The sequence below is a fragment of the Bombus impatiens genome, unplaced genomic scaffold (genome assembly GCF_000188095.3).
Source record: "Bombus impatiens unplaced genomic scaffold, BIMP_2.2 scf_0582, whole genome shotgun sequence".
NCBI lineage: Eukaryota > Metazoa > Arthropoda > Insecta > Hymenoptera > Apidae > Bombus > Bombus impatiens.
In genome coordinates, this window is record NT_177001.1 from 1148798 (window position 1) to 1172350 (window position 23553).

Sequence of the window (23553 nt, forward strand, 5' to 3'; positions counted from 1 at the left end):
ATAAAATGTAAAAATATTAAAAATATCTAAAACAGGTTACTCGTTATAATATTCAATAGATAAAACAAGTTTCTGCTTAAATCATTCAATTTCTTAAGTGTTTATAAGTATCCGCAGTTAGTAATAAGAAATTTAGTAATATTGACGATAACCTACAATTTGTTTAATTTGTAATATAAATTTGTAAATATTTGTAAAGTAAATAACTTGTAATTTGTAGCTCATAAATTATAAAATTTTACCATAATGTCATTATGTACATACATATGAATATATAAACTTTAATTGAATTGACGAAAAGGTATGCTAGGCGACGCAATCGGTAAATAGGGAAACTGTGTGACCAGTAATTGGAAGAAGAGAAGGTGAGACTTTGTCACTTAAAAATTTCATCACGTTCAAACGTGCGCGATTATTAAACGACGAGGAGGAGGGAGTAGTATGAAGTTTTATTTCGCCTTCACCGCTGAGTTGTAGCTCGTGGCCAGTTGTGGCAGTACAGCAGCGCGCCTCCTCTAACAAGGAGTTCGTTCAACACGTCTTCTACTTTTGCATTTATGGTGTTGTCCTCGTGTGGTGAACTTTGTATGCGTTTCACATGTCACCTCCGATAGCAGTACGAGAGCTGTATTGTACAGTATAAAACATCTAGATAAAACATGTCTATCAAAGAAATTTTATTTTTATTTACAATTAAATGCACAGTGTTTATTCTAGTGAATATTTCGTCGACATGTGTTTCTTCACAAATTACTAGATTGTGGATATTTATGCATTTAAGGGAAATTTAACGGTGATATACTGTATAGCATAACAAATTATCAATTATACTACGTACTTATTATAGTTATTGTATAGTATTGTACTTATTAATATTATACTACATATCATATATTATTATACTGTTATAGCTTACTTATAGTATCTAGTAAGTAAAATGAATTTCTATTTGACTTCCACTTTTTTAACATTGTAACTACCATAAATAATAACCAATTTATGACTTTTTATAGAAACCTTATAAACTGATAACAGATTTTTTAAGATTTCAATAACTCATGATGATGTATATAGATAAAGCTTCTTCTTTTGCATTATGTATTTATTCATGTACTTCATTTTGATTTCTTTGTTACGAGTTTCACACTTTAGTCATCGAGTCTGTTAATTATATTTATCAAAGATATGAATTTGTACAAACATCCGCGATCTACAAATTAAGTTACGATATAAACAAAACAAAATTTTTCGGTTAGCCAGATTAAAACATTATTAAACGTAGAATATAGAAAGTTATATAAGTTTGTGTGAATTTGTTGTTTGAATACGATTTGGATGAAAGCGATTAATTTGTATTTTGTTCTCTAATCTTAGAGACACGCGGCAATAGCGCATCATAGGCTGATAATAGAACCAGTCTAGCGATACGAATGTATTGAGAGGACTTTAGATTCCAAATTTTAGCACGTGGAATTTATTTGAAACAATAATACTTCAATGTCATAAATGGTTCAAATACATATATAAAACACCAAATTTATTATATTATACCATTATTATTTACTATATTTATTATCATTATTAAAGTTGAAATTTTTGATGCATTTTATCTATATTTTTCGCTTTCTACAATGGAACTTTTTGACAGCGTTTCAACGTAGACTCATGTTACGTACATCGATATTTACAATTCAAATCGGTAAGAATACGGATAAAATAAGTGTTGCCAACAGTTTTCTTAATCGTCCGTGACTACTAGATTGTAAATCTGTATGTACTTGTAGGAAATAAAAAAATACTAGTTTATGAATATATTATAGAATGGATAAAGTATGACAACATATATATGTACATATAAAATACCAACAGTATAATGCTTTATGTAATGTGTGGTATTAATATTAATAATAGTATATTTAGGTAAAATTTTCTACTGAAATTTTCTTATTCAAATTATATTCTCAAAAATATAAATTCACATAAAAATCCACAATCTAATAACTACTATGTTACGTGAGGCTAAACCAATATAGATATTAGTGAATATTGAAAACATGATCTTTTTTAAATTAAATAAAGAAAATATGGAATAAAGTAAATGCACGAGAGCGTTCGAAGCTCTGGTTGCTTTGTATAAAATTCCATAAACGTCCACCCACGGTATGACGGTTACGAAATGCGACAATCAATTCCTTGAGACTTGCTATACCAACTCGGTCTTTCTTTACTTCTCTTTTAGTTCTCGTTTCGCATATTGTTTATCGCGGTCTCATGTGTGTGTTTCGTTGTGTTTAGTGTTGATAACTCACATCGGCCATTAAGAAAAGAAGGAATTAACAGCACATAGTGAAAAGTCGGATGTGAGGAACCGACGAAGATTGAACAAAGGAAATGAGCACGAAGGTACTCATCGAGATGCAACAGCAGCTGAGGCATATTGTGACCACCTCTGAAAATGCTCCGACCAGTACTAAGAAGCTAGAGGACTTAATGGATATCCAGAAATCGATTTTTTTAGTTTTCGAGGATATTACCTACTGCGCCAGGCCGTGGATACTTTCTGGAAGTAAGTTTTTCACTACAATCCAATTTTTACTAAGTCATTGTTATAAGCAAAATTGTTTGCTATAATAAATTCCGTAAAAAACTTGTTACATAGAAGTTATATAAATAATTTCTTGTTATGTAAAAACTTTCATAAAAAAATTTTTGCTTTTAATGTACATAAATAATTCCTTAATGTAATAAATTTTTTGTTCGTGCTTTTTTATTCGCATTCACATGAAGTTTCTTTAATATTGCAAATTTTATATAAAACTTTTTGTATTGGAAATAAAGTATGAAATGCATTGATTGAATATGTTTGAATAAAGTGACATATTTCACGAAACTTTATTTATAGAAATCTTTACCTGATTTTTCTTATCGTGTAACGTATAACATAATAGGTTTGGCGTCTTGTTTACTCAATCCAAAATGTGTGGTGCATGATGAATTATCTTTTTTTCTTTCAAAGGAGTAATATTAATATCTAATTAGTACACAAGTGTATTGCGACCAACAAAGTCAATATGATGTTTATTCATGAGATAAGATCTTTACGAGTTAACGGAATTGAATGTGATAGCGTCCTAACGGATAACGGTTTTCGAAGTCGGCTAATTTTGTGGCAAACGGGGACGAAAATTTTCGCGTTCCATGTGAGTCAAAGTAGTAAAATAATCGCTTTTAATTAGCACGAATAAACTATATTAACTTTTCTAAAGCACATTCAAGCTGCTAGTAATTATGGAAATTTCACTTTTTTGTATTATTATATGTAAATGTTATATGCATTGTTGTTTATTACCGATGATATTTATTAGTGTTATTATATTTACAAGCGCATATACAAGTGTAGTATTATAACGTGCATTAATTGAATTATAGTAATTATAATAAATTTTTATTTTTTTCTAGATTTCCGAAAAAAATATTTTATAAATCATATTTTATATAATTAATATTTTATTGTATGGTTAGTTTTAAAACCAAAGATAATTGTTGATATCAATTCCAACCAATTTCTATTTATTATCACTTTTAGTTATGTTACCTAACCTAACTGATAGCGATAGGAAATTTAAAAAAGAATCAACTGTGGTGTAGCCTAATGTAAGTAAAGTGAAACGTTAATTTCAATTAGCTCACTTACACGGTAATTATAATACATAAAGGATCATTTCTTGTATTTTTTTAGACTTTAAAATGTGTACAATGATTATCTAGACAACCAATGACCATACTAGAAAATAATCATTTTCTTATCTATCACATTTTTTATGATAGTTTTAGTAAGTATTCGTGGTAAATAACATTCATGTTAAAACAGTGTAGAATTAAATGTACCTAAAATAAAATATTCTTACTATATTTTAGTGCAAATATATCGTGGTAAATAAATTGTTTAGATGATAATACAATAGGAGTTGTTCTTGCTCTCCGAATTGGAATGCTTGAGAATTCCCTTGAGAGAGTACAAATATAGACTGTATCGTCTGTATCTGACTGTATGCACACTCGGACCCTCCCCTACCTCATCTCTCTGTGTTGTATGCGTGCGCCAATGTGTGCCGCCATATGAGTTTATTAACCCTGAAACGGTTAATAAACAGAAACGACAGAGAAGATGACAGAATAATAAACATCGTTGATACTGTCTTTAAAAAACATAATAGAGTCAAATCGTCCTTTACAAATTCAATAAGACCTTCATTATGCTACGGTCAATGATATAAGAAGCATCTTTTATCTTCATCTTTCTCTTTCCACGTAACTTTCTATGTATATATGTGATAAAAATCCTTTTTTATTAAAGATATATATTATTATGTATTTCAAATATATAAATATGGTACATAACCTCAATGAGGGTTTAACATATCACATTAATTAAAAAATGAAATAATAATATCATACTGTTGGTTAGAAAATTATTCTTCCTTTATTTTTATTAGAGATATCGAGTACTTAAGATGATACGTAAATCCAACAGGGACTTAACATAGTATTAATTAAAAAAATAATATTGTAATAAGAAAAGTATGCTTTCCCCCACCACTACTCCCACCTTTGCCATTTTCCGTTCTCTCCTTTAAGTTCTTTTCCGTTGATTTTGCTTTCTAGTTTTACCGAACAGTGAAAACGATCGGTTTTAAGCGAGCCTTGTGAGCTTGTTTGCAAACATCGAGGAATGTAATATGATGCAGATCTCATGATCAGATGAAAACAGGACGAGGTAAACAGGTAAACTATAAATAGGAATTATCACGTGTCTTTATTATCGGCAATTAATAATATACTTACGTAATTAGCAGTTTGGTGCTTTAGATTTATCGACACGCAATGTAGCATGCACTGAATTGGTGTTTTTCACTTTTAGTCGATAATTGACGGGAAGAATTCAAGACGAACAATTTCGAAATTCTTGCAGCGATGCGAGAGAAATGCGTCGGTATTACAGAGTGAAAGTATGGACCGTTTAGTGTTTGCAAAAATTTCATAACATATAGCAGCTGCAGATTGTACTAATATACATATGTATATCTTTTATCGTTTATCTTTCATTAATATTTAGTCTCTCTATTACTTAGCCTCTGTCTTTTTCCTTCTCTCCTATTGAATGTTTTTCGTTTCGCCCTTTTTCCTTCCTCTACTTTTTTTTCTTAAGACATTCTATTTACGGTATACGTTGCACGATGAGACACAAAAGTTGAAATTTCGCCCTTCGGCTGTAATTCTTTCCTTCTGAAGCCCTTCAGGTTCATCACGGATTTCCAAACATAGGATATTAAGCCTAAAAACTTGTAACTTCAAACAAATTTGGGAATTTACTATTTTTATAATTTATCTAGAAAACATTTTAAATTCGTTTTTTTTTCTATTACTATTACTTCATTACTTACTTCATTATATAGACTGCCGATTTTTGTGCAAATTTACATTTTTATGTACATAACCAAAGAAATAGAACTTGAATTTGTTTTACCTATTAAAAAATTATAACGAGTACTCTACTTTCATTTAAATATTTTATATATTTTTGTATATTATACACATCCTATACAGTTGTGTACATCTTTAAATTTCACATAAATACATAAAAATCTAGTTGTTATATAGACTTTGAAGTTCATGCATATCTGTAATTAAAGTTAAGTACTTAACTAAAATATTCGTGCAAAAAAGAAATAATCGTTTAATAAACGTATGTTTTTAATTAATTTATGGAACTACGCAAAGTTATCTAATGTAAAAAGTTTTGAAAAAATCTTACAAAAGTTTGCCATATAGAATACTATTTTTATTAGTGTTATAAATCAACTCATATGCGCGAGCCTTTATAAACTTTATACAGTTTACATTGAAAAGACAGCGTGTTATCGCTATAAAACGAAGCTCAACAATGCATAATATCTATCCAATACTCCAACTTTCGTTGATAATTCAGCGGGCGTTATTTTTTTTAAGTCAGATATCGCTTAATAATATGCATGTCTGCAGAAAATATGTACATAAATGTTTGTTTCAGAAAAGACTGAACTATTAAAAAATTTGAGCGGCGAATTCAGAGCCGGCGAACTTACGGCGATTATGGGATTGTCCGGTGCTGGAAAGTCCACATTGATGGATGTTCTAACTGGCTTTACGTTAGTAGATCTCTTATCTGTATTTTCTTCTGTCTATAATCTCTTTTTATCATTTACATGATACAGAGTAAATAATTTCGATGAAATTTTATATGAATCATCGATAACAATCTGTTGAATTTGGGACAGGAAATGTAGATAACCACTAATGCTAAACAAGACACATTTGTATGAAGTTCCTGGATAAATTGGGCTCAATAGATTCACGTTGATAATAATTATCACTGATGATATTGTGCTATGATGTTAATTAATGATATAATATTATATAACTAGAAAATCAACCATAGAAAACTAAACTTTTTAACGTTTGATGAAGTCTTACACTCTTTCATATTAATATATCATATAATGTGTATTATTTTTATTTAATCTCAGAAATATTATAACTATTATTGATATAAAAATTTCAGGCAAATAATAGTTTGACAAATCTTTTCTATGCACAATAATTTTGAGATTTGATTAAAGTGGAGAAACCCAGTAAAGAAATACAAGATTTCAAATAAATACAAGAAATCAAATGATTTCGCTACAAGTATTCCTCTTTTCAATAATTTTATGCCATTGATATTACATATTAGACTGAACGCTAGAAATATTTGTGGTTATAAAGTAACGTTGGCACGACTGCTATATTATGAGCAATTATTACATTACAGTAATCATAGTAGCATGTAGTGTGAAATTGTAAGTATCAAGTGCGGTCACATGTTCTGTTGCAAACGGTCAATTTCCGGTTGATCTCAAAATATGAGATATCATTGACCTACGGGGACTATGTCGCGATCTTTGTCATTTTTGACAACCATACGATTGACTTTATCAACCACTGATGACGCTATTAACGCTACATCAAATTGAAATTTTCAATGATTTGATATATCTTCGCTGACCTAAAATACATACCAAATACATACTAACTAGAAATTTTTAATCAAAACGAAATTCTCGCTCTACTTTAATAGAATAATGCTGGCAAATGAGTATATAAATACTCACACATTTGCCACATGCCATATAAATTAGATGACAGTTTAACGGTCACAGCAGAAGGGGGAGTTGTACAAAGTTGATACGAGAAACACGTGTTTTTGAAACGAGTGTCTGGCTTGAAAGATGCTAGTATGAAAACTGAACATGTGATACACATGATACGAAGCATAATACAGTTAATATTTTTGTTGATTACTGTTGATATAATTCTATCATTTTATTACTATATTCATTTTATGTATTTTTAGCTGCCTCAAAATTTATTTTTAATAGTAATTTCTATATTGTTTGTTTTAGACAATGAACACATGAATGTTTCAAAACATTACTTCTAAACTATTAATCACAAAGTATTATTAAATGCTCAATTGTGGGAGATTGTAGTAATGAACACATAGTATCCTTTCATTGCTCGATCAAACAGACACGACCTGTATTTCCATTAAGTACGAATCGAAGTATAATTTGATGTTCATTGGATGAAATAGAATTATCACCGATAAACTTGCGTGACCAAAGAAATCTTGTATTTTATAAAAGAACGATAAACTACTATTTGCAACGCGAGTAGTTTCATGCTCTCATGAACGTTTGTTATAAGAAATTCCGTTAACATATTATTTATTCATTAATTAAATTTATATTCCACAATCATTTATTTATTGTCTGTATATTTTTATACTTCATATTATAATTTTTAACATCATATCCATTTTTTACATATAAGAAATCATTGTGTAAATTACCACTAGAAGGTTTAGAAAATGATATATTTAAAGATTCTAAATAACAAATTAGATTTATATAGGTTCATCTTTTTTTAACTAAAGATGATAACGTTACTGAGTAATTTCTTTCTTACAATTTTATTTTTATCTCAATTATTGTTATCCAATATTTTTTTCTTTTATGGTAGTGAATTAAAAATATCAAATTGTGTCTAATGATTCATTATGAAGATTACAAACATACTAAGATCATCTGATTAGTTTATGCGATGTTTTAAGTAGGTTAGCTGAAGGCATTTTAAATCGACCATTGTGTGCTATCACGATGCATTTAACTGCATCGTGTAACTGATGAAAATTGCCACATTTACATAATTTGAATATCGATCCATTATTTTCGGCACATGGACTGCATATAACACAGTTCCTCTGTAAATTAATCCTTCTATCTTCCATAAAATAAGAAAATTAACAAAGGAAATCGAAAAAAAGGAAAAGAAATCTAAAAAATGATGAAGAAAGTAAGAAAATTGGAAACGCGCTACAAATCGTAGGATTAAAAATGTATTTCATTACTTTGGGCCGTTTTCAGAACGACTGGCGTAACCGGGAATATAATGGTCAATTCAAAAGCTAGGAATCTCAATGAATTTCGAAGATTGTTAGCGTATATAATGCAAAACGACAATTTGCAGCCACTGTTGACCGTGCAGGAAGCAATGAACGTTGCTGCCGACCTAAAACTTACCACAAGTCCTCAACAAAAGAAACAAAAGGTATATTACATTTTATTCGTCAATCTGTAATATAATCGCAGAGTTGTTTGTTCTAAGCCACAACGCTCAAAGTAATTGAAAAATTACTCGCCGAAGACTTTGTTGTCTATAGCTTGTTTATAGTCATTTAGTAGCTCAAGGTCAGAGAAGCAGCTCCCCATCATTAAAAATATCTCATTATTCATTCTTTAGGGTTAATTTTACTTTGTTTATTAGTAATTAATTTTTTCTTTGGTTTGAATAAGGTTGATCTAAGTTAAATTGGATATACTCAAATGAAAAATTGTATAATTTCTCTTTAACTTAAGAAAATTCATCATTCAAGAGGTCAAATACAACAGAAATTTTATGATGTTTACAGTATTGGACAAAAGCATAGATCAATGATATAATTATGTTATTATACCAATTACAATTAATGCCGTTAATATACCAATTAATACATATAAATATTATTAATATAATATAATATAATTGTTATGCGTATAATTGTTAAAGAAGTTGAATTAATTGCCCCATTAATTGCTTTATAGTTTCATAGTTTTATATTCTAGTTTATTATACAACATAACAAAAGTATCTCTTTTAGCATTTCATATTACTTAATTTAAAAGAAAACTAATTTTGAATCACGTTTTCAGATTGATCAGATTTTGGTCACAATGAGTCTGGATACATGTCGCCACACACGAACGGGAAAACTTAGCGGTGGAGAAAGGAAAAGACTGGCCATTGCATTGGAATTAATCAACAGTCCTCCGATTCTATTTCTCGATGAACCCACTAGGTATATACTTGTACTTTGATACCTGTATGCTTTATTCATATCAAATTTCACTATAAATTATTTCTTCCTAGAAAACTAATAATAACAATAAAGGTATAATTTGATATTAATTGCAGCGGACTAGACAGTGTGACCTCAAAATATTGTATAACGTTGCTAAAGCAGTTGGCAAAGGCGGGACAAACGGTGATTTGTTCTATTCATCAGCCCAGTGCTTCCTTGTTGAATATGATCGATCATCTTTACGTGGTGGCAGACGGAAATTGTGTGTACAGCGGTAGCACACAGAATTTAGTGCCTTATTTGAGCAGCCTCGGTTTGCAATGTCCAACTCACTATAATCCAGCTGATTATCGTAAGTAAATACTCGTAAGTAAATGGAAATCGGACGTATTTCATACCATTTCCTTGATCATATTGCTAATTTACATTATATCCTATCTATAGTGATATCTCTGAATAAAGAATCACCAAAATAGATATTGTACGAGCATTTTGCATACACATTTAAGAAAGAAAAAGAGAGTATATGATTTATGGAAACGTTAACTATTGCTCCTTGCCTATTTTATTATGTAAAATTGTCGTGATGTACAAGACATTTGATGTACAAGACACAAAGCGCCTTTAATCATTCGTATCATAAGTATCACGCAAAACATTCGTGAATTAGCAAGAAAATTTCTTAAAATATCCACTAACATTTCTTATTCGCTTCCTCAAATCAGTTTAAAAAGTTAAGGGTAACCAAGTTTAAATGATGTTTGAGAAAAAGTCTTTCTCTTTATAGTGATGGAAATCTGCAATGGAGATTACGGCAGATATCTGCCGCAGATGGTGAATGCCATCGAGAATGGAAAAAATAATGCATGGAGGTCAATCAGTAATGTAACCAACGTCAATCACCAAGAGGAAGTGATCGCTTTGAATGTGACAGCTTCGTTCCAAGCACTTCGGCAACGGTCTCCGATGGAGATACAGCACGTTTATGGTAAACATAAAGCTGGTGCTGGGTGTGCGATTGGCTTCTGGAAACAGCTGTTCATTTTACTTAAAAGAAACGCTATCAGACTCTCGAGAGATAAGGTAATGAATAATTCGATCTTGGAATGAAAAATTTATCTAAAATGTAAATACAATGTAAATAAAAAAATATTTGCACTTGTTTATATTTTCCAATAAAGTATTTTTCTATCAGGTGCTACATTTCAATTATACGGTACTTTTTGTAATCTTATGAAAATACTACTAAATGATACGAAAATTAATATACTTGAATCTAATTAATTAGTATGTAATGTGCAAATATTTTTTGCAGCCGCTGTATATTATTTACAAAATAGGTTCGTTGTAACAGACAAAGCATAGAAGAAAGTTATAGTATAACTCAGCCGCCAATTGTAAAATTACTCGCTAGTTGTAAGAAGAGCCAACACAATAGTATTAATAGATTCATTTGGATTTGTTAGTCTTCTCTATTTGTTGTACTTGTGACACGTGTACAGACTAGTCGCGTAAGAATAAAAATAGATATGCGACTGGCCCGTATCTTTTATATATAGATGTCTTCATATTTAGAACGCGAAAATGTACAATAATAATAAAGCGAGTCCCATCTGTGAGATCATTGATTACTGAATCAACGTCTATTAAATGATAAGAGCTGTGAAAGAGTTCTTTGTAATATTACCTTTCTTAAATTCGATTGTATGAGCTGAATTTAATAGTATAATTTGATTAGAATGTTTCGACTAAATTTGAAAATTGATACTAAAATGTTAAAAAAATTTTTTAGTAAATTTCACTGAATAACTCGGGAAATAGAAATGAATATGAAGATACAAAGTTCGTAACATTTCTAGAGAAATCTGATACTTGGAAAACATGTAATAAATAACATTAGTGATATAACCGCAGAAGTAATTGACCTTGGTTAAAGTATGATATTTCAGATACTTCTACCAATTTCAATGAATATATTTATAATAAAATTATATAGAAATTTAAACATCAAAGAAATATTAACTTTTTCAAATATTTTTCATATATAATTTCGATGAACTTATCGAAGTGTGATGCCTTTTTCGATTTCGATGATTTTAAAATATATTGTAAAATTCAATATTTTGAACAATTTTTTCCTATTCGTATAACTGGCGATAAGCGTTAGTTTTAGAGTTATACGCAAAAATACCCTGCCGCTCGGCCTTAATTTTCAAGCTGGTTTGGGTTAGTAGTAATATGCGTCAATCCGACCGTCGCATGAGGCGGTTGACCAGCATTGTTTACACTTTACATTAATACCGATAAGGGGATTCGCAAATTGAGATTACTATTAACCCATCCTAGTTTGAAAAGTAATAGCGAACGGCGGCGTACTGTTGCGTCTAACTGGGAAACTAAGGACGAGTGTTGAATTTTACAACATATTTCAAAAACATCAAAATCGGAGAGAGCGTCACATTTCGATAGATTGACCACAATTTCTTATATATATTTTTTCTTAACAAAGTAAGAAAACTTTCAAATTGCCTCCTGTCCTTTTCACAGGTATTAACATTTACACGACTTTCAATGCATTTTGTAATTGCCTTGATCGTTGGCGTGATCTATTTCAAAATAGGCCAAGATGCTGTCTACGTGTTGGATAACTTCAATCTTCTATTTTTCAATATAATGTTTCTTATGTTCAGTGCCTTCAGCGCAACAGTAACAACATGTAAGCCGAAAACATTTTACCTTGTTTTCTTGAATAAAAATTGTTTATGTTAATCAATAAAAATTGTTATTACATCACAGTTCCCTCGGAGTTACCAATCACCATGCGGGAGCATTTCAATCGCTGGTACAAGTTACACTCTTTTTACCTTGCTAACAAGTTAGCTGACATTCCCATTCAATTCACAGCCATTTCTTTGTATATTCTCATTGTATATTATATGAGTGATCAATTATTAGAACTTCAACGATTTTGTCTCTACACGCTGATGTGTTTTGCCGTCAGTATGGTTGCTCAAACGTTTGGCCTTTTAGTTGGAACAGGAATGAAAGTACAGGTTTGTATGAACGTATATTTTTAAAAATATTTACCATATATTGCATTCTTATTTTATTATTTGTTTCAGCATGGTATGATCTTTGGACCACTCATGATTCTTCCATTTTTGATATTCAGTGGATTCTTCGTTCAATTCAGGGACGCTCATCCGTACTTACGATGGTTATTCCATTTATCGTTTCTTAAATATGGTTTCGAGGGTGTAATGATCGCCATTTATGGGTAAAGTGTACAGCATAAAATTTATTTTATAAAATTTGTTCCTTTCACATAATTGTTAACATAATATTCTTCTGTGATTTCAGGTATGATAGACCAAAGCTTTCTTGTTCAGACGTCTATTGCCATTTTGCTATACCGGAGACGTTGTTAAACGCTGTAGACATGAAGCAAGCTAACTATTGGTTCTGTTTGATTGTATTGGTCGCTCTATATATCGCATTGGATATTGGAACGTACACATTACTGAAATATAAGTTAGAGAAACGTGTATAAAAAGAAACACAAAATTGAAAATATGTGTGAGATGTCGGTGAAACATTTTTTCTACGATCGTGTTGTGTTCAGTGTAAATAGAACAATATAAATGAATTATTGTTAAAGACTGATTTTATTTTAAAACTTCTGTATAAAAAGAAAGAAAGACAAGAATTTATAAGAAAATTTTATTGAAAAAAGAAAAAGAATATATATTTGCATTTAATTGTAGTTTTGTTATGGCAAAAAGAAGCGACGAATAATTATTTGCACAATACGATGTTGTTTGTCGAAACAGAAATAGAAATTCTTATCTTGAGATAGTAAATATCATGAACCAATGTCTTTTGATACTGTGTTTCGTATCGATTGATAACAGCAAATTTTTTGTATAAATTATGTTCGTTTGAAACATATTAAGGTATAATTCTACATATTATTCGTAGATTCCACGCCTATTTCCATAAATTTACGGTATATACGCCTACATTAAATATACTATACAACATTGTTCTAAATTTAAAAAATTAGCAGCCGTTTTATAATTACAGTCGATTTATGTTAGAAAAAACGTAATATTATAAAAACTAAATATATTCATTTATTTTCAATTTATTTCTAGCTTCGCATTTTCATTTCCAACATTTCGCGGAGAACATTTCTTTTGATTGAAAATGTTAAAGATGCTATCCAAAAATTATTAACAATATACATAACATTTTTATTGTACTAATTTTACGGAAATATTTCAAAATGTGATATATTCATACTGTTTAGATTTTTTATAATGAATTATTTAAATATCAAACGTTAACAATAATTTTTTTATTCTGTATTCTTAAAGGTTCAGATAAATAATTAGTTGTCCCAGAAGCTTCTTTCGCTTTGTAAGTAAATAATGGATGCATAATATTTTATATTTTATATCATGTCATTGAGCTATGTACGATTCATTCTTCACATAATATCATTTTCCCAGAATTTTTGGGATTTGCTAGCAAAATATCGTTCTAGATGCATTTTTAGGTCATTTATTGAACTGAATCTTTTACCGTGAAAATAATTTTTTTAATGGAAGGAATGAATAATAATAATCACGTGGAACTACATCCGGAGATTATGGAAAATGAGGTAGAACAACCCAATCAAATGATAATAATTTGTTTCTAACGACTAAAGATATATGGGTCCCGATTAGAAACAGCTTATTAAATTTGATTGCGATGTCTTACCTCCTCCGTACTTCCCGGATATACTACCGTGATTATTATTTATTCTTCTTATTACAAAATTCTCTTCACTGTAAAAGAATCAGTTCAATAGATGATATTAAAATGCCTAAAACGATATTTTTCTAGCAAATCCTGGAAGTTTTGGAAAAATAGTATTATGTCGTTTCTGGAGAGATGGAGGAAAGTAATGGATCATAATATGTCGTACATAACTCAATAATTTGACATAAAACAAAATATTGTACATCTATTATTTATTAATAAAAAGAAAGAATCTTTTGGAACAACCTAATGTAATATTGATAGTGATAACATTTATTAATAATTAGCGGGAACAAACTCTTTGTTAGATACAGTAATTAATAAAAACAGTAAAAAAATATAAAGAATTGTCGATTTATAAAAGTGATCGTGATAGAAATGTTTTAAATGAAAGTACGCATGTAGCATTTCAGATGCAATGAACTCCAGAATGCAAGGTCAAACGGGACTGGACACGTTTCCCGTAGCAAGAGAGTTATACGGCCCTGTAATAAAGAGTTAATCGGCAGTCGCCGTCACGAATTCGTTGGGATCGCATATCGTTTCTATTGCGTTCGCCATTAGATAAAGCGTGCTTTGGAAACAATGCTTCTTCTGCTAAATAAAGTGAATTCAACGAACTACGTGAAAAATTCTTTTTTCATCGCGACATCTAACTATATGCAACTATTGAATCATAGTGAATAATCTTCTTTGTTAGCTTCTTGATGTATTCTCCATCAACTAGTGCAATCTCCTTGTTGTGTATAAAATTCTCATATTTGATGAATCTAAAATTGTGAAAAATTACAGTTAGCTGAACGTGTCCTAAAAATTATTTACTAATTAGTAATAATTGCTAAAAATTTTTAATTAGTATTAACTCACAATAACATTGTGTCTTAAAAATCTATTATTACAAAATATTTTGAAGTTTTAATTTTTGAAAGTGCGAACATATGTATATATATTGTGATATAACATTGCTGGAAGTATATATATATGTATATATTTAGTATTCCTCTCGGTGAAGTTTTGATTATATGAAACTAAATGATCATTTATATTTATTTTGTGGAGGGAAACATCCATTTCATAAGCAGCAAACAGCTGAAACATTTTGAGCTGTAATCATCGTTTGTGATTGTGGGTCATTTTCGTGGGTCAAATTTCAGTGGTTTATCTGGACGATTAGTTTAAATACATATTTAACAGTCGTCGGATGTAAGAAATCAAGATGGAAACGCATCATAATAATGCAATTGTTAATCCATCAGCGAGAATGATCGACGAAGAAGAATGCACCGTCCAACTGACAATAGGAGAGAATCAGAAATTTTTGAATCCAGATTCTCAGTCGGTTACCAAGATGCACATCGAGTTTGACAATCTCTCGTATTCCATCTGCTCTGGTAAAGGCAAGTATACTTAATGCCAGAGATATAGTGTGGTCGTAAAGTAAAACCTAACCAGTGGTGATCATATGCATGTGTATCCAGAGGTGTATGCATTTTGTGGAAGCAGTTTAAATCTGTACAAATTGTAAAATTACTTGTTAATTTTAATATATAAAATTTCTTTAGAATAATTGTGCATTATAGAAGTAAGAAATAATAAATTGTGTATTGCTTGGACTTGTTTTCCAACGCAATGCTGTTTATAATTTGTCGAAATATTAATAATACAGAGAAAGAAAGATTTCAAACCATGGTTTGCAAACTTACTTGTGAATTAATTATATTAAATTCCTTTAAAATATATATGTGAACTAGAAAATTAAAAATAGTAAATTGTGTATTACTTAACTCTGCTTCCAGATTCTATGCTATATATAATTTTTTAAAGTATACTTGCGAAGACAGAAGTAACTCTGAAGATCTCAAGTTCTAAAAATTACAGTTCTGAAAATATGCCAACTTTAATACTTGATCAATTTTATGATTTTATTGTACTATACCTATTCCGCCAATTATACATTCATTCTTAGTTACTTCGTGTGTATGAAGAAAATAAAACAACTGCATTACTTAAAGCGTGACTACTTATCATTTTATCTATTAGTTAATTGAGGAGAATAATTTTTAAGTGGCATTTAACATTTACATAGTTGTCGATTAATCACTTCAGGTTTAAAAACAGAAATCAATTTTTTTGTTTATTTTTTTCATTATTTCTTATCATTATATTTTGCTGCTGAGCTAAGATACCCGATAGTCTTTATGTATTCTGTGACTATGTACAGTTACATACAAAAGCCTGTATGAATCAATGTTTGAAATATAACAAATTACTTTTTATTATAAACAAAAATAATACAAATTACTACATTTATAAAAAAAGAAGAAGTAAAAAGATACAAAATATAATTTTGCAAAATTATACATACTCCTATTGTACATAGCTACACATTGGGTTGGCAACTAAGTGATTGCGGATTTTGTCAATATCACCTAATGATTATGAATATATTATTACGAATACATTAAAAGGAACAAAGGACTCTTGTGTGTCCACTCTGTAGATATCAATAACTATTTACGATCTTCTTAGAATTAATAAAATTAAAGATTTCGTTATTTCTGTTAATCTTATTTCGTTTAATCTTTTATGACGTAGATGTTTAGATTTTTTAAACTTATTCCAAAAATAAATGAATATCAGTTAGTATGAAAGTATACAGAATTTTATAACGAATTTTAGTGTCTTTCGATAAGTTGGATGCATCAAATTCGATGTACGCATGGAAACCTTTTTAATTGACTGTACCAGTGATTATTAGTAGGTAAGAATGTTTTATTTATGCGACAAATATATGTTATGTATGTAATTTATGCATAAATGTATGTAATCAAATCAGTAATATGCGACCTATAATTTTAGTATTTAAACGCAGTATGTTTTTAAATCCAACGATAACTATAAATATGAATGATCTACAGGAACAAAAATGAGAAGACCTTATACCTTATTTGTATCTACTCCCGTAATGCTTTGTGATGATCTTTGTTTATCTTAGCCAATTATTTAAACAATTTATTATAAGTTGCAAGTATGTATTTTGCATTAACCCGTTGTTTGTTAATGATGCGTGAATAATAGATTAACTTGTGTAATCGCAATCGCAATATTGACCACATTAAAATAGGAAATAGCATTAATGAAAACTGAAGCCAAGGTCGAAGGTCATTTACGTAAGAATTAGAGAAAGAAGACAAAGTGTATATGTGAATTTACCGTTTTAATTAAAAGACAAATTATTTTCATTCTCCTTCTGTAAATGTATAAAATCATGGTAAAATTAAAAAAATGTCGTAACTAACAATAACAAAAAACATTTGTGCGTTTGCATATAGATGGTATTTCTGATAATATTTATTCAAATTTAACATAATATGAAGATAAGTATGTGCATTCATAATGTCACAAGTGGCAGACAACAAATGTAAATTATAAGTAGGTTACGGATTTTTATAATATATAATTATATTATATTATATTTCTATCACATTTGTTAGCTAAAACAATTTTCTACCGAGCTCCTGCTTTTTTAATTATATTCCCAAAATTATGAATTTATATAAAAGTCCGCAGTTTAATTATTAGATTTTACAATGATTTTTAATTTTACAATGATTTTATACATTTATAGAAAAAGAATGAAAATAATTTGTCCTTTAATTAAAACGGTAAATTCACATATACACTTTATCTTCTTTCCTTAATTCTTATGTAAATGACCTTTGACCTTGACTTCAGTTTTCATTAATGCTATTCTCTATTTCAATGTGATTGCGGATTTTGTCTATACCATCTAATGACAAAATCTGCAATCACTTAGTTGCCAACCCAATATCAGTAAACGTTTGTTCATCAAATATTTCTAACATTCTGTTTGCAAGTATTTTTCAAGCATTTAACATTATAAAACTATGGTTCTATTATAGTATCTGGACTGCAAAATATTCAGGTAGAATAGCACTTTTTAGGGATTTTGAAGATCACTGAAACCGAAAATGACGATCGTTTTTCATGGAAATATGATGTAAACAATTTCAGTCAATTTGTTGATGTGCGACATACTTGTAGATTTTGACGATATCTTTCTTAAAGTTTGGTACTTAACCTATTGTATGGCTTACCCCATACGCATTTGAATCATGAGTATTGGATTAGATCATTTTTTAACCCAAGAGGTATTTCTTATTTTCCCGCTTCCGTGAGACGATCGGTTACGCCATATAGATGAGTATATAGAGAGCAGTGAGCGGTAAGCGGTAACATTGGCATTTGCTGTACTATCAGTAGTTTTGCTGTTCACCGCTTACCGCTCTATAATATCACGGTCTTATGCGAATTTCTACAGTTAAAACATGGTTAGGACCTTTCTGGATCAAATGTTCATAAGGCCGAATTTTCAAAACTATATATTTTCGTGAAAAAGATTTAAAATACTCTTGAAATAACACATAAAGATAAAAATTTTTGCAGTCTGGATAGTATAGTTTATGCAAATTTATCATAGAGAAAATCAAATCTTTATCTTCTTACAGAAAAATCAAAAAGAATATTAGAGGATGTAACAGGATGTTTCCGTCCTGAGAGATTAACTGCTATTATCGGTCCTTCCGGTGCTGGGAAAACGACGCTACTTCGTATTATATGTAACCTGAAAAGTACAAATGTTAAAGGATCGATCACAGTTAACGGCAAAGAGTGGAATGGCAAAGCTTTCCGAAAACAAACATGTTTCTTACCACAAGAATTTCCTTTACAACCTCTTCTTACTGCCAGAGAAACGCTCTACATTGCAGCACGTTTAAAGGTTCAGGGTATTCGTGAATTGCGCTCCTTCAATTTGATTGTACGTTTTACATGCACATCATTTGCTGTAGAAAGTAATATGTATTAATTTGTGGTTATTCGTTTAAGATCCATGTAGCGAAATGTCATAAAAGAACTTTTCTTTAAGAATTTTGAAATTTCAAATCACTCAAATTTGAAAATTTGAAAATTGAAAGTTTAAGAATTTAGAAGTTCGAAAATTTGAAAATTGAAAGATTTGAAAATTCGAAGGTCTAAAAAATTACAATTCTCGATGTTCGGAATTTTTGAAATTTCAAAATTCAAAGTTTTGAAAATTTGAAAGTTCAGCAATTTGAAAGTTCAGCAATTTGCAAGTTGGAAAGCTTGGAAAATGTAAGAGCTTAGATACTCGAAAATTCAAAAGTTTCAAAACTCGTAAGTTTGAAAAATCAAAAGTTGAAAGTTTAAAAATTGACAAGTATAGAAGTTCGAAAATTTGGAAACTTTGAAATATTAAATTTCGAAAATTTTCATCAAAACACAATTATACATTTACAAGTGAAATATTCCATATACATGTATATCTAACCTTACAGGTGACGGACATAGCAAGAAATTTAAATTTGACAAGCTGCTTAGACACTTTAGTAGAGAATCTAAGTGGTGGAGAACGGAAAAGATTATCGATTGGTGTAGAAATAATCACAAAACCATCTGTCTTATTACTCGACGAACCAACCAGTGGGCTTGATAGCACATCTTCGAATCAGGTCTATAACGCTAATTCTATAATATGTAACTTTGAAAAGTGATCTAGAAAATGATATTATTTCGAATAAAAATATTTCGGATAGGTAATTGGACTGTTGCATAAAATAGCAAAAGGAGGTTGCACAGTCGTTTGTGCGATTCATCAACCCAGTAGTCGTATGATATCGCAATTTGACGATTTACTGGTTATACATAACGGGACATCGTTTTATTGCGGAGCTTGGAACGATGTTCTCTGCACGTTCAGTGAAGCAGAATATGTGTGTCCTCAGTTTTATAACGTATCCGAATTTGGTAATATACGTATATGTTACTATTTGAAGAATGCAAAGGAGAAACAGGGAATGACAATTTTAACGAATTTTTTACTTTCTTCGTACACTCCTGTGAATTTTATTTTTTCTTTTTTAATTTTTTATCACTAGCTATATCGTATTAATTTGAATTAAAATTTTCTGCGTTTTACAGTAGTTATAACAAATTGAGGTATAGCGACAACATATTTTTCATTTTTTACAATTTAATGTACTAATTTACTCTTGCTTATATTACTCACTTACTATATATATACATACGCACACACATATATACTATATATATGTCGGAGAAGGAAAGACAGCGGGATTTCCCGTCCGGAATGTTGGGACAAACCCCAATACACTAGTCCAAACTTTCACCATAGCCGCCCTTAAGTAATAAATTATACATTAATTATACATGTATATTGTGTATATTACATGTGTATATTAAAAAATAAATTTTCGTTTCCTTAGATATGTTAGAATTTGACATTCCCCCTTTTTCCCGTGGAACCTTCATTTGATAATAAATGCTACTATTAATAATATGAATCTGGTAATTACTTAATATATTCATTGTCAATTTTGTTGTAGTTGTAGAAGTTGTAACTGGGGAACGAAGTGGTGATTTAAATAATCTACAGAAACTTAGTCGAGATAAATACTTAAAATGGAAGAAACACTTCCAACATCCTATTAGGGGTAATTATATTATGTTGAAATATTTACATAGAAATTCACTATTTGTAAAGATAACATTAGAATAATTTTTTACCAGAATAGTTTACCAGAATAAATAGAGTAAATAATAGTGTTAAAATAATATTGAATAATCTAGTACAAGTATTTTAGGAACATATGTTGCAGTTGCTGCAAAATTGGATAATAGTACCGACATATCGAAGCTATCCTCTATATGGCAAGAACACAAGATTTTATTATTAAAAGCACTAATTTGTATTAAACGAGACAATGTTAGTAATTACATCAGGAGTTAATAATTTGTAGTAATTCGCTTCATTTAAAAATTTCATTTTTATACAAATTGTTTTTTGTAGACTTTGACAAAACTGAGATTCGCAGCTCACGTTGTAGTAGCTTTTCTACTAGGCATAGTATTTTACGATTCAGGAACTAATGCTAGTAGGATTCACAGCAATATAGCTTGTGTATTTTTTATTCTGCTGTTTTTATATTTCGCGAATTCCATGCCGGCTGTGCAAATGTGTAAGTTAAGTATTTGTTAGCATTATTTTTACAATATTAGAAATCTAAGCATCAAATTAATTATTACAAAGTTTACGTTAAATTTTTGCTTTACTTACAGTTCCTACAGAAGCTGCAGTTTTTATACGAGAGTACTTAAATAATTGGTATCATTTAAGGTCTTATTTTTCTGTAAAAGTATTGTCAGATTTGCCAGTACAAGTAAGTGTAATAGTAGCATTTGTATATTACATATATGTTTGTTACTCTAATATGATAATTAGACTGCGGATGTTTATGCATTTATGGGAAATTTAGAAGCACAAAAATATTTAGAATGCTTGCAATATGAAAGAATATATAAAATATTAAAAGTAAGATACTCATTACAACATTCAGTAGGGTAAATCTTTATTTAGATTCCATTGTTTTATTTAATTATGTTTGTAAAAGTATAAATTTGCATAAACATCCTCAATGTAGTGACAGTATATTGATTAAAAATATTACTTTTAATATAATAGTTATCTTTGTAGATTCTTACACCTTCGGTATTTATTTCAATTGCATACTATATGACTGGTCAACCGATGCAATGCGATAGATTTTTACGTACGTGGTTGATTTGTATTTTAACAACAATTCTTGGACAATCATCAGGAATGCTTGTTGGGGCTGCATTCGATACACATGTAATGTATGATTTGAGATAATTACAACGTCACTTATAACATTTGTATCATTGTAATTTTATGTAATTTCATAATTTAACACATATTAATTTGATATAAAAGCAATCCAATTATGTAAAATTAAAATAATACTAACAAAATTAATTAATATTTTCAGATGGGAATTTTCTTGATTCCTGCACTCAATATGCCAATGATATTATTTGCCGGATTTTTCCTAAAATTTAGGGAAGTGCGATCATTTCTTCAACCTTTGTGTTCCATTAGTTTCTTTAGGTAATTAATACATTTCATAATTGATAAAGATTCATTTTTTTTGTGTAAAATTAATTGTGGAAAGAAAATTATTTTTGATTTTCTGTAGGTATGGATTTGAAGGTATTATGCAAGCAATTTACGATGGAGACAGAGAAAATTTACGGTGTGATGAAATCTATTGTCCATTACGTTCACCTAAAAAGATCTTAGAAGAAATAGATATGCCCGCAATTTCCTACTACATGACTGTATTAGGTTTATTTGTTTGGATAGTGTGTTTACAACTTTTGACATACTTGGTACTTAAATGGAAAGCACATAAAGCCAAAAGATGATGTGCTTAAATGTATCTATACATACTTTTCATGTGATATCGAATTAATTAATATTTATATCGCAAAATATTATTAATACTTATATTGATATTTTTGTAAACTTTATCATTGTGATATTTGTATACAATTAATAATACTATATAACTGGTTATATAATTATATTATAATTATTATGTAACTATTATATTATATAAATGGTAATACTTATTCTTTATTTAAGGCATATTTACATACGTTCCATTACAGCTCGTAAGCCAAGCAATTTATGAAAATTTTCGAATATTACACGTGCTGCGATAACATTTGTCTGATTTTATATAAATATATTATACTTTCAAGATCTAAAATACGGATTTTCTTATCAAGATAAATATTTTTCATTATCTATGTATGTTCATATTGCAAATATCGAACACTTTTATACTCGTTCAAGAAATATTCATTCGTAGAAGTACTATATCTGAGGATTATCGAAAGGTTATCATAAGTTTAATAAACGTACTCTTTTAGAAATATTTTTCAAATGTTTTACTGTTCCTTTAATCGTAATCACAAGTCCAAAGTATTTCCGCAAATACTCACATAACGTAGCTCACTGACGATGGAAACAAGAATGCTTTGAATAGGATTGTTTCAAAGTTGCAATTGATTAACTACGATTTCTTCGTCCCACCAAATATAAATATATTAATAAAATAATTGTATAAAAATACTTTACATGTACAATTGATAATTTCAAGTACAAAAAGGGCAAGAAATTTCTAACATTACATGTTACAGAATAATGAACTTAACAATATCATTTTATACAGAAGTATGAGCAGTATTCAATTGTATAACTAATTGTATAGATGTACAATTAGTTGTATCATGAACAATTTCAAGTAGGAGAAGTTAAAAGGTTTCTCACATTATAAATTATAGAA

The 23553-nt window shown here is 29.4% G+C and overlaps 2 protein-coding genes across 9 annotated transcripts; both read left to right on the plus strand.

Annotated features, from left to right (window-relative positions):
• The first annotated feature begins 462 nt into the window (after positions 1-462).
• LOC100741195 (ATP-binding cassette sub-family G member 1) lies at positions 463-13343 on the plus strand. 4 transcript variants are annotated; one of them, XM_033322327.1, is made up of 12 exons: positions 464-730; positions 2295-2566; positions 6071-6188; positions 8505-8688; positions 9330-9475; positions 9592-9830; positions 10266-10561; positions 12026-12194; positions 12275-12353; positions 12434-12531; positions 12601-12755; positions 12839-13343. In XM_033322327.1, the coding sequence occupies exons 2-11, from the start codon at positions 2392-2394 to the stop codon at positions 12717-12719; spliced, it is 1623 nt and encodes a 540-aa protein (XP_033178218.1). In that variant the 5' UTR covers positions 464-730; positions 2295-2391; the 3' UTR covers positions 12720-12755; positions 12839-13343. The 4 variants fall into 4 exon arrangements, with proteins under 4 accessions (XP_033178217.1, XP_033178218.1, XP_024225286.1 ...); XM_033322326.1 differs by having other exon boundaries at positions 463-616; positions 2296-2566; positions 12275-12531; XM_024369518.2 differs by having other exon boundaries at positions 12275-12531.
• A 499-nt stretch (positions 13344-13842) lies between these two features.
• LOC100741314 (ATP-binding cassette sub-family G member 4) lies at positions 13843-23143 on the plus strand. Of its 5 annotated transcripts, none has more exons than XM_003491599.4 (11): positions 13845-15681; positions 18814-19124; positions 19663-19836; positions 19921-20131; positions 20731-20838; positions 20989-21110; positions 21195-21363; positions 21464-21564; positions 21879-22034; positions 22192-22310; positions 22399-23143. In XM_003491599.4, exons 1-11 carry the CDS (start codon positions 15501-15503, stop codon positions 22625-22627), a joined length of 1881 nt encoding a protein of 626 aa, XP_003491647.1. In that variant the 5' UTR covers positions 13845-15500; the 3' UTR covers positions 22628-23143. The 5 variants fall into 5 exon arrangements, with proteins under 5 accessions (XP_024225289.1, XP_012244416.1, XP_012244417.1 ...); XM_012388992.3 differs by having other exon boundaries at positions 13847-15681; positions 21004-21110; XM_012388993.3 differs by lacking the exon at positions 22399-23143 and having other exon boundaries at positions 13844-15681; positions 21879-22096.
• The last annotated feature ends 410 nt before the right edge of the window (positions 23144-23553 follow it).

Coding starts and splice junctions, on each gene's coding strand:
- LOC100741314 (XM_003491599.4), top strand. CDS start 15,501: ATGGAAACGCATCATAATAATGCAATTGTTAATCCATCAGCGAGAATG. Junction 20,839..20,988: donor CTTCCAACATCCTATTAGGG/GTAATTATATTA, acceptor CAAGTATTTTAG/GAACATATGTTGCAGTTGCT. Junction 22,311..22,398: donor TGTTCCATTAGTTTCTTTAG/GTAATTAATACA, acceptor GATTTTCTGTAG/GTATGGATTTGAAGGTATTA.
- LOC100741195 (XM_033322326.1), top strand. CDS start 2,392: ATGAGCACGAAGGTACTCATCGAGATGCAACAGCAGCTGAGGCATATT. Junction 12,532..12,600: donor GAACAGGAATGAAAGTACAG/GTTTGTATGAAC, acceptor TATTTGTTTCAG/CATGGTATGATCTTTGGACC. Junction 12,756..12,838: donor GTAATGATCGCCATTTATGG/GTAAAGTGTACA, acceptor CTGTGATTTCAG/GTATGATAGACCAAAGCTTT.